The sequence below is a fragment of the Curcuma longa genome, chromosome 4 (genome assembly GCF_044706935.1).
Source record: "Curcuma longa cultivar G26 ecotype Majalengka, Jawa Barat chromosome 4, ITB_CL_G26_1.1, whole genome shotgun sequence".
NCBI classification, from domain to species: Eukaryota; Viridiplantae; Streptophyta; class Magnoliopsida; order Zingiberales; family Zingiberaceae; genus Curcuma; species Curcuma longa.
The window spans coordinates 591,022-602,325 of NC_133864.1; the positions used below are offsets into that span (position 1 = coordinate 591,022).

At 37.6% G+C, this 11,304-nt stretch overlaps 1 protein-coding gene across 2 annotated transcripts; it reads right to left on the minus strand.

The window, feature by feature from the left end:
• Positions 1 to 523: 523 nt before the first annotated feature.
• Positions 524 to 6,112, minus strand: LOC141826792 (putative galacturonosyltransferase 7). 2 transcript variants are annotated; one of them, XM_074714092.1, is made up of 10 exons: positions 5,968 to 6,112; positions 5,602 to 5,630; positions 5,461 to 5,514; positions 5,298 to 5,354; positions 5,117 to 5,210; positions 4,499 to 4,542; positions 3,973 to 4,268; positions 2,964 to 3,318; positions 2,339 to 2,872; positions 524 to 1,248 (listed from the first exon to the last, which is right to left on the minus strand). In XM_074714092.1, exons 1-10 carry the CDS (start codon positions 6,110 to 6,112, stop codon positions 967 to 969), a joined length of 1,890 nt encoding a protein of 629 aa, XP_074570193.1. In that variant the 3' UTR covers positions 524 to 966. The 2 variants fall into 2 exon arrangements, with proteins under 2 accessions (XP_074570193.1, XP_074570194.1); XM_074714093.1 differs by having other exon boundaries at positions 1,166 to 1,248; positions 2,365 to 2,872.
• Positions 6,113 to 11,304: the final 5,192 nt, after the last annotated feature.

An 11,304-nucleotide genomic window follows, 5' to 3' on the forward strand; every position in this document is an offset into this window, starting at 1 on the left:
CTCCCCCCGAGAGTGCCCTACCCCTTGAAGAAGATTACCTACCATGATCTCAATTACTTGATCAAGGTACCTTAAATATCATATAGAAAAAACTAGTTCTTTGTAAAAACATGATTTATTTATATAAAAACTTTAACAAATTTCCATGTAAATTTTAACCTCTCGACAAACACACAAGTAAAATATAGATAAACTCCCAAATAAATCTAAATAACCTTTTAAATAAATTCTTACTGCACCATAAATGATAGAATGTCATCAGCCATTCCATGCAAGCATCGGGCCTTCATCCAATACAAATTAATACAGTTCAAATGGAAAGCATTAAAGCAACTACCCAACACAGACTTAAGAATCCTATTGTAAATTTAACATGCTAATGTCATTGTTTAATAGTCTGAAAAGAGAGTATGTAAAAGTTAAAGATGAAAACCACTAGAGTTTTGTTTACTCGGTACAAACTCCCAACAATGAATAAAATAGGAAGAAAATTGTATTTGTACAATTTTTACTCAAAATAACAATCATGACTGAGAATAGTGAAGAGAAAAATGATTCTGCACTGCAATAAAAGTCATTGGAACAAATCAAATTCAAGTAGGGGACAACAAATAATGGAAAAGAAAAAGAGGATGAAAATCAACTTCCACAAGGATAAATGTTTACCAAGAACCATGTGCATCTTTTGTCCTCTAACAGTTGCTCCTTCCAGATCATCCAACATAGCAACTGCAAACCTTAATTCCAACTATTGATTAACTGCTAAATAAAGCTGACTTCTGATTGCCATGAATTTCAAAAATCCAGAATTCTTCATCTAACCCAAGTGATTGCCATGTAAAGCTTTATCAAATATAGAGGATTACAATATCAGATAGCAAACAGTAGGTTAAATTAGACATCTTGCCGTGAATCACCTTCTTTTTTTGAGCATTCCAAAACTTCCAATAAGTCATGCTATATCAGCTACAGGTTGACATTGCATTCATCCATGAACCTTTCATCATTTGTCAGAAATTTCTTCCAGTACTCTTTGTACTTTGGTATGCCAAGATCAAGCCAAGGTTTCATATAGCCATTGTAATGCAATGATATAGCATTATTCATAGCATCCGCATTGATGTCATAGTTGTGACCAAGCCCCGGCAATGACCACTTTTCATCAAGTGGGTATACAAGATTCTGAAATGCAAGTAAGCTTATAGGAAGAACTGCAGCTCTCAAAGTTGCTTCTTTCTTTGTTTCAATCTACCACGAGGCAGAACAGTCAAATAGATGTTGGTATAGGAAATAAAAAGTAACACAGAAAACAATAAAGAACTAAGCAAAATTGTTCTTAGGAATCGCATAGACATTTCATGATGAAATTCAGTGTGTGAAATATAGTCAGAATGTTGGACTATCCATTATAAAGAACATAAATTTAAATACTGATTTGGTTAGGAAAAAAAAAGGATGAAGAGATGAAATAAGATATCTATGATAAAAAAAAGTTATCCAAATCCCAGCAAGGCTAAAACGGATGGAAATGTACTTGGTGGTTGAAACTAGCATTTTGTATTTTATAATTAATAATTAGAGAAAGTCAGATGATGGAAGCTAATAAGTGATAAATGATTCTAAGTTAGGTGCACTTATCTTATTGCTACTCCTTGCAAAAGGAAAGAACATAATTACCAACTTCGTAGAGAAAATGTATGTGTTAAGCATATTAGCAATAAAAACTAAATACAATATAATTAAATAAACAACATGGTAGGTGGTTGAACTTGGAGAAGCTTTTGAAGTCATGGTCCGCATGTGCCCCTTCGAATAAAAAAAAGAAAACTAAAATGTGACTTGCCATATTTTGTGGATCAGAATATTGGACATTCATGGGGACAAATATACAAAAAGTTAACATAGCAACAGTGAGAATGATCAGATGAAAATGTGGGGTAACTAAAAAAGGAAAAAATCAAAAGTACTTCTGTGTAGGAGCAATTAAATATATGAGAAATAGATCATGATAGTACGAACATGTTTGACAAAATAAAATTATGATTAACATAACTTAAAGCTATTAATATGAGAAATCTTAATATTATTAGTATAGCCTTCATCGAATTCATAGGTCAATATCCATGTAGCCAAAATAAAATTATGATTGACATAACTTAAAGCTATTAATATAAGAAATCTTAATATTATTAGTATAGCCTTCATAGAATTCATAGGTCAATATCCATATCTAAGTCGTTTGGTCTAATAACACAATGGTGTTGATGATGTTCAACTATTATGGAACTTATCAGATTTCAACTGCAGATAAAAATCCATTTTTGAAGGTGTCACTTACACTCGTTAGGTGTTGGAAGTATGCACCTGTAACATTATGCTCCCTCCATTTCTCCAAATCAATAACATTGAGTCCTGACATCCAAATACAAGAGTTGGGATCATAGCTGTTTTTTCCCAAATGCATTTTCAGCTGACCAAGTCTCAGCCTACAGGACTCAACAGCAGCATTTACTTTTCCTTCCAAATTAAGATTCCACAATGATGATAAATCATGTTGAACAACTACATCATCATCCAAAACAATCACCTTCTTCAGATTCTTGAAAATTTCTGGAAGAAGAAAGTGAGAATGACCAAAAGTCGTAATGTATTCAGTATTCATTTTTGGTTGACCAATTTTATACAAGGAAACACGGAATTCCTCTGACAATGACAGCTTTGAGAGGCCGCTATTATGGTCTCCAAGATTCAGTTGCTCTAGATTGATGACAATGATTTCTGCATCTCTATAAGAATTTCTTGCGAACCAAAGCTTCATTGCATAGTAATTCTGTGCATCTGTGACAACATGAAAAACCATATTTTGGTTGACCTATTGCATCAAAAACAGAAACTTCATCAAATCCTATCAATAAAACACAGTGTTTGTAAATTATAGTAGTTCCTCGGTTAAAGGTTGGTACCTCAGAGTTCATCACTGTTGAATTTATAGTAACTGCTGCAGCAATCATATTTTTTGAGAAAATTACATAGTGCATAACTTTGGGGAGTTCAAGTTTATTAGAATGAGAATTCTTGAAACCTGTTGAAAGTTTAAAAGACTCCACTGTCAATCTCATAGACAAGCAATGAAAACTTTTTGGCATGGTTTGAACACCAAGGTGGTAGAGAAATGCACTTTGCTTCATATGAAAATTAGCTTCATCTTCAGTAAGATCAAGTATTTGGCTAAGTTTTTTGTGAACATTGTTGCAGTCAACAGCACATGCTTTGACCTTTGCAATTGTCTTCTTCATCTTGTGTATATTCTTTTCCACACTGAAATCAATGAATATATATACATTAGGTTCGTCATGCAAAAAAGTAGAAAGCTAGAGCCTATAAAATATGCGTTCAGAATATCATCTAGTAAGGGTTTCGATGAATCATTAAGATTTTGCCTATAAGAAAACAATGTTGCCAGATTCCAAATTTAGAACTTAACAAGGTGCCACTTAATATATTCCTAGTATTTAATGCTAACTGATGGAATTTAGTATGCAGACATGTGGCTTTAGGCATTTTAGGTCCAATTTAATAAGCCATCATTGTGTCATTCAAACAAGATATAAGAATTAATCTCAATGGCCAACATACACAACATATAAGGGATAAATTTATAATACAAATAGTATTCAAGATACTCCATCACAAACACCAAAGATAAGTAAAATTATGTGAACATTGCAGATGAAACATCAAAGCCAATGGAAGACATATCATGACACCTAGCATAGCACAACAGGAGGGCATACTTTCTATAGATAAACAACGACAGGTCAATTAGCTATATAGGTCCACAACTCTCTATTCTGAATGACAAAAAGAATATCAAGTCAAGCAAATGCATTGAAATTCATAAGAAGAATCTAAAAGAATAGTTTCCGATAAAAAGGCTAAAAGCACCACAGAAGTACAACACTAAAAACTTACGAACGTGGAAGATCGGCATTTATAATGGCATCACTAAGCATGTGTTCATGTTCCTGTATGTTCTGCTTCAGCTCATGGGACAAGTTCTGCTGCCCATGGAGTTTTGCTAGACTTGGATAGTAAGCTCTGGCAACAAAAAGCTGGTCTTTGAGTTTCCTCACCATTGAATCCTTCATTACTTTTTTATTTTCAATGGACCAAAGACAATAGCTTCCTAATTCAAGCTGGCAAAAATTGCTGACTTCCTCAACTTTTTGATCTTTGGTATTGCTGTTCTTGCCATCTCTTCCACCCAACTGAAAGGAAATGCATGATCTCTACTTTTAACTATCCAGAGATAGATGCAAACAACACAAGAACATCAACAGACCCTTAAAATTGCAACTAAATTGTCCAATGGCTATAAAATTTGAATATTTGTTTATCAATGAATTATCAGAAACATTTGAACATCATAGAAAAATCACTCATGCATATATATAAAGTTTAGACATATAAATTTTGGATAAAGAAAAGGAAATCATACCTTCATAATGGAGATTGGAAGTGAATCTAATGGCACAGAAAGAACTGCAGACAAGAAAAAAAATAAGGCACTATCAATAGCCTTTGAGAATCATACATAGAGGACCAAACAAAAGATTGGAAACCTTTTAGGATAAAGTTGATCAAAACCAATTTTTATGGATCCTTCAACTTCCCTTCGAATTTAAACATAAACCTATGAAAAATCACCATCCACCTTGCCAAGGAGCATACAGTATCATGTTAAGCCATCCAGTATACTTACCAGTTTGTGAGGATTAAATTCCAATTTTTAATATTTAGCCTTTTGTTTGATATAGAAGCTATGGACTTCTCAGAAAAAAGGATCAAGTTCCAATTTTTAATATTTATCCTTTTTGTTTCATATTCAAGCTATGGACTTCTAAGAAAAAAGAGAATATTTTTTATGGTGCTTGTCTTTTGGTTGAAAGAGCACAATGGAGGAAAACAAAACCATGTAGCTAACCCCAAATAACTAGGGCAAACATGTTTTGATGATGGTGATGACGAATACTACAATAACATTTAACAAAGAATTTATAGCTTCTAGAATGTACAGTGATTGGACATCAATTGCCTTGACAGTTAGAAACAATACCTTTCTCTACGACAGACAGCTGCTGACTAGAATTACTGATAGGCCTATTATTGAAGATTTCACCTTGTTTGGACCTAGGATTCCCGCTAGCATCCTGAAACAGACAAAAGAACAAAAGTCTTTTATTATTAGAATCAGATGCCGAGTCTACGACAGTAACATTGCGAGAAAGACTGTGAACCTTTGATAGAGAGGATCCAAATCTTCTAACGAGCTTCTTGATCTTTGAAGTATCGTCCTGAGACAGACCACGAGAAGTTGAAAGTAAGGCCAACTGTCAAGAAATCATACTAGTACCTTTAGCAGAGAGAGAGAGAGAGAGAGAATTCTGTCAATACAAAAACCTGAGGGAAGCTACTGAAACCATCCAGATGACCCAAGTGCCGGAAGCCGATTTCCTGCGCCATCATAACAGTCACAAACATTACGTTTCACCAAAAGATTAGCACGCGGACAATATTAAAATCTCGGACAGATAAGCTTACGGAAGGTGGGCGATCATCACTCGAGTAACCTAACAAAAAACAAGCAGAAATCAAAAGACGCCGTGGTAACTTTTAAAAAATTATCCCGAGAACAGTAATGGCAGAGTTTATACTTTGCGCCCGAGGAGTGGAAGATCTCTTAAGTAGAAACAATAACTGTGGCACAGAAACTTAAACGACCAACTTAATTAATTCCTCAATTTACGAACCGAACACTGTAGATCTCTCCGCACAATCTGGATGCGAAGTTCCAAACTCTCGGGAGCGATTAGGTCAGAATTATCGAAGACCAGAGTGTACGATCGGAACGCAGATCCAAGGAGACTAGGAGAAAAGAAACAGAGGCAGAGCCAAAGGCAGACTCACCGGCGGGGAAGCGTCGGTGGAGGCCGAAGAGGAAGTCGAGGGGAACGAGGAGAGAGAAGAAGACGAGGACGAGCACCACGGCGGCGGGCGGGCGCCACCTTCGCTTGGCCGGCAATGAGGTAGAGATGGTGACGAAACCCTTCATCGGTCTTGTCCCTTCCAAGCGCGCCTCGAAATGCTTGTTTAGGTGCTCTGTTGCTAGTGGTGTCCTGTGTTGAAAGAAAAGGGAAGGGGAAAGCAGAGAACAGAGGGAGCGAGCAGTGTATGAGTGTGGTCGGTGGGTGGGGTGGTTTTGGGCGTGGCCTAAATAACAGAATTCCAAACATAACGCCCTCCCGACTGTGTTTTACTTTTACGGCTCCTGACGTCATGCATGTCCGCTCGGATCAGAAGATAGCGGCAATTGATTAAGGGACCCTCTAAAATTATGGAGTTTTTAAAAAATATATCTTATTTTTAAAATTAGGAGCACTTATTTTTCATTATTCTTTCCTGTCAACATTTGATCTATTATTTTTTTAAAAATATTCAAATCATAATTCAAAATATATATATATATACAGATATATCAGGTCTGATATCCTGCCCGACGAAAAAACCCGACCCCCGTACGCGACCGCCGGACCTCTTCGCGTTCATCGCCGCCGTTCATCGCCGTCCGGTCACCGCCGGCCGCCATCCCGGGTCCGTTGGAACCGCAACTCGACGGCGCACACATCGGCATCGGATTCCGGTCGGATTGGGCCGGATCCAGAAATCGGAATTCCGGCCGAAACAGAGCAGATTCATCCAACGGCGATTTCGCCGGAATCCGGCCGAATCGGGGCCGGACTCCGGCCGCGGTCGACGCGCCGGCACCGGGCACGTCGACCGCGGCCGGAGTCCGGCCCCGATTCGGCCGGAATCCGGAAATCGCCGCCAGACACTGGCGGGCGGTTTTCGCCGGAATCCGATCGGATTCCGGCCGAATCGGGGCCGGAATCCGGCACCCGCCGGACCGCCGATGAGTTGCGGTTCCTACGGGCCCGGTCCGGCGGCAATCGGTGGTCGGACGGCGATGAACGGACGGTGGGAATCGGCGAAGGTCCGAGGAGAAATACTATGCAATCGCGATAAACGGACGGCTGTGAATCACGCGATTCGGCAGTGGACGACTGGGATGCGTCGCGCACGAGTCGGGCAGGATACCGTCGCGCAGTATATCATTTCTATATATATATATATATATTATGATTTAAATACATATAACCATCTATCTTTTTTTTCTTTTTCAATTCAGGTGTCAATTTTTTTACTTAAACTAAATAGATCGAATTAAAAAAGTATATATATTTTTAATTTAATCATTAAATTAGTTAATTTTCTCAACGTATCATTTTTATTTTTAAAAAAATTAATAAAAAAATAATCCATTTTTAATATATTAGGCCTTCTCCTTATTATTAAAAAATTTATTAAGCTCGAATTAAATTTAAATTTTTTTATTGAACTTACCTAATTCAATATTTTTCACATTTCCAATTATTCTCCCTCTTTAGGAATCCAATTTTCAATATCAACCTTTTTCAATTCATAAAATCAAAATCTAACACTAAGTTTTGACATATTAGGAGTGAATACATGTTGATGGAGCAAGATAGACCTAACCATGATTCAAAATCGATGATTTAACTATTCAAAATTGTCAGTTCAACATTTCTGAAAGGATGACTCTTAATCTTAATTGTACAAGATGGCTTTTAACTTTAACCATCGAAGACAATTATAGTTCATGATTCGAAATAGTCAATTCACAGTTTAATTTTACAGTTTATCACAGTTCAAGATTATTATTAGTTTTTAAAAAATTATTTAAAAATTATAAATTTATATATATATATATATATAAAGAGTTTTTACTTGTTTAGATTGTGTACGTATTCCCTTAGGATTTTGGAGAATTGAAGCTCACTTACTTCACTTACTTTTTTTACTCTTGTTATCTTAAAAAGAGACATTATTATTCACTTCTATTTCTCATTCTCATAGTATTCATTTCTTCAATATCAAAGTCTTTCTACTTTGTCATTTAAAAATTGCATTTATTATATTCTTTTTTTTTAACTCTCATCGAATAATCAAGTAATGCTTATGCTTCCAAAGAATCAGGAGACAAAGTAGATCATTGTTCATCAAATATAGTACCTCTAAAACTAAATGTCTGTTCTATGACAATGGCTGACACTGGATAAATCAAAATTTCTTTTGTAATGATGGAAAGGATGGAAAAACTTTGAGCCTGTATGACCATCATCGTAGAATATTGAAATCTAACTCGCTATCCACTTCACTAAAATCAAAATAAATCATAAAATAATATCAAAGTTCCTCTCTTGAACTTGAGGATCTTTATGAATGTTTCGTTCGTTCTTTTAATAAAATTTATGTTTTTACAAATTTTAAATTACTACTAATATTGATGTTTAAGTTAAGTGTGTAACATTTACTGATGAGCTGAACTGAATGTGCAGGTAGCACAAGAAAGCCCTAGTTGCGGCTAAGCACAAGAAAATTCTAGTTGCGATTAGGCAGTGGAAGTCCTAGCTGGAAGTTTGACAACCCTAATCTGGAGGATTATGTGGGAAGACCTGATTTGGAGGACTGGGCAAGGAAGTCCTGATCAGGAGGACTAGGCAGAAAGACTTGGCAGATCAAGTGCACCAGGTGGAAAACTAGGCAGGTTTGGAGGACTGGATGTCTAGCGGTAGCAATCCTGGGGGCTGAGGATCGAGGTTAAGCAAAAGTTCAATAAGTTTGGAGGACTTGATTGGCACAAGATAAATTTCTTCGAGTGAAGTGGGTGAGAATGTATTCCCGGTAAAGGGAACAGTAGGTGTCGATTTGACCTAGAGTTTCACTGCAAATATGAAGTTAAGACCAAAATAGTTTAGAAAACTATTTCTTTCCTGTTATTATTATGTTTTGCTTTTGTTAAATTTGTGGGGTGTCCTAAAACAATTATCTTATGGTTGTATTATTTATTGGATAAATAACAATTCACTATTTGAGTGTGCATTCCGTATGTGTTTGATTGGATCTTAAACTCATTTACTGAATACTCGAAATACGATTCATAGCATGAGAGAATTTGTGATTGGATCACAACTAGTAAGCATCTCTACATGAGCAATTATGAATGTATTGAAATTACCCCTAGTCAAGGAATTGATGAGCACGGACGTCATCGATTTTGTTGAGACTAACACGTTTAAACTCCTTGGTTAGCCAAGCCGCTGATCTCACTAGTAGAGACATTGGATGTTAAGAGTTAAACATAGATGCTGGTTAAAGGTAAACAGTTCGTTGGAGTGACCTGCCTTGAGACTTCATATGATTTTATACATATGTCAATGAATATCTCAGTGCAGCTTAAGTGCAAGTTTCCTTTGACTTGCGGTATTCAAGTCATTTTGGTCATGGAGGCTTATACTTTGACATCTTAAGCAAATATCTCTGAGGAGGTGTGAACCCGAGATGATTAGGTATAAGTCGAAGTGTTCAAAGGTATTTGAATAGTCTACAGAAAATTCACCGTTCCTTGAAAAAAGAGACGTATATCTTGGGCCGCTTGTTAAGATTATTACTAAAAGTCTTTGACTAAAACATTACATGTCAAGATTACATATATCCTGGGCCACATGTACATGTAACTTGAATCCACAGTACAAGAAAGCTAGCTTGAGCTAGGTCTCACGTAGTCAACCTAGTGGGAACCGACACATAGATCATGTCCTGAACCAAGCGGGTATAAGACGGTGAAAGGAACGAGACACGTTTAATTGGAGTTGCTGAAGGGTTTAGAAATTGTTCTAGAATCAATCGTTGATTTTTCGATCAATTGGGGATCATAATGTACTACTAGGTGTCACTCATGATTATTTTATAATTAATGGTTAATTACGGACGACTAACATAACCGAAAACCTATTGGGTCACATGCACTATAAGTTCTTCAAAGGACTTTAAACGAGTTTAAGAATTGGATTCTCAGAATGAGAGAAATACAGTATGGTTGGACTAGACAAATGACAATATGATGGAATTCGTCTTACGAAGACGAAATGAACGAAACTGATTTCATTCAAATCAGAGGTCGTTTGGTTAGTAAACTAGACGGTTTGATTTTGAATCAAAATTAAACCAACTTGGTTTGGTTCATGATGAAAGATATTTTGGTAAAACGGAAGAGATAAGGAGCTTCGTCTTATGAAAATAAATTAAACAAAATTGGTTTGGATCAAATCAAAGGTCGTTTGGTTACTGAACCAAGCGAACAAAGATTGAACCAGTTCACTACAGTAATCAGTCTGAACCCAAACCAAACCTAGTTTAAAAGAAAGCCCAAAACCATAACTGGTTTAAATACTGTAGTGACGGATGAAAATCATGATTTCGATGGTTCATGTAGCCTCTTCTAGCCGGCGCGAGGGAACAGGGTGTCGCCACCATGTGCACGCCGCTTTGCCTCGCCTGAGGAAAGTCACCGCCACCACCATTGCTTCCTCCATTCCCGATCTTGCGCAACGTCGCCCCGTCGATCACGGATCGCACGCCGCCAAGTAACAGAGGATCGCGATTTTCCCTCTTCTTCCTCTTTCGCACGGCGCCATCCCTCACCTCCCGTCTGCGCGAGGGTGCCGCCAAAGATGCCAATTAGGTCGCCGGTCGTGAGGAAGGTAAAGGTGGGAAAACTATCCATGGATGGGTTCTTCTTTCTCTCTCGCGATCACAACCTTTGTGGATTCTGCGAATTCCCTCTGTTCCCGGAGCACAGGATGTTACCTACCGCCGTACCTATCTGCTCGACCGTCTGCCATCGTTGGAGAGGATTTGCTGTCGGGGCCGGGTCGTTGCCGGAGCCGCTGCCGAGTCCATGTCAGAGTTGCTGCTGGAGAGGGGTGGTCTAGGAGGTCGTGAAGCAACCGGAGCGCATATTTCGCCGATCTCCAAAGCTACTGTAGCTGCCAGCTAGAGTCGTTGTCAAATTGTATTAGGTTTTATCGTCGAAACCCTGTGTAGTCATCGAAAATTATTTCCGATCATTGGATAGGTTATTCAGGTATAGCCAATCAACCCGGTCGTCTGACGGCCAACAACCATGCCTACAAAAACTTGTGAAGTTCCAGAGATTTTTCCATCAACGTCGAAAAGGTTCCGACCAATTTATCCTAAATTGACGGTCAATGATTGACCACCGAAACTACACCGGGAATACGATCTTCGGTGATAGTTAGAAAGCCCCGGATGATAACGTCTCGAATCGATCGTTATCGATCATCGACTAATACCGAAGACAAT

What these genes read in the sequence shown, in the direction of transcription:
- LOC141826792 (XM_074714092.1), bottom strand. Translation starts at nt 6,112, where the DNA reads ATGAAGGGTTTCGTCACCATCTCTACCTCATTGCCGGCCAAGCGAAGG. An exon ending in CCACCGACGCTTCCCCGCCG is followed by an intron (nt 5,631 to 5,967) that starts GTGAGTCTGCCT and finishes GTTTTTTGTTAG; the next exon opens with GTTACTCGAGTGATGATCGC. An exon ending in GTTTCAGTAGCTTCCCTCAG is followed by an intron (nt 5,355 to 5,460) that starts GTTTTTGTATTG and finishes GGTCTGTCTCAG; the next exon opens with GACGATACTTCAAAGATCAA.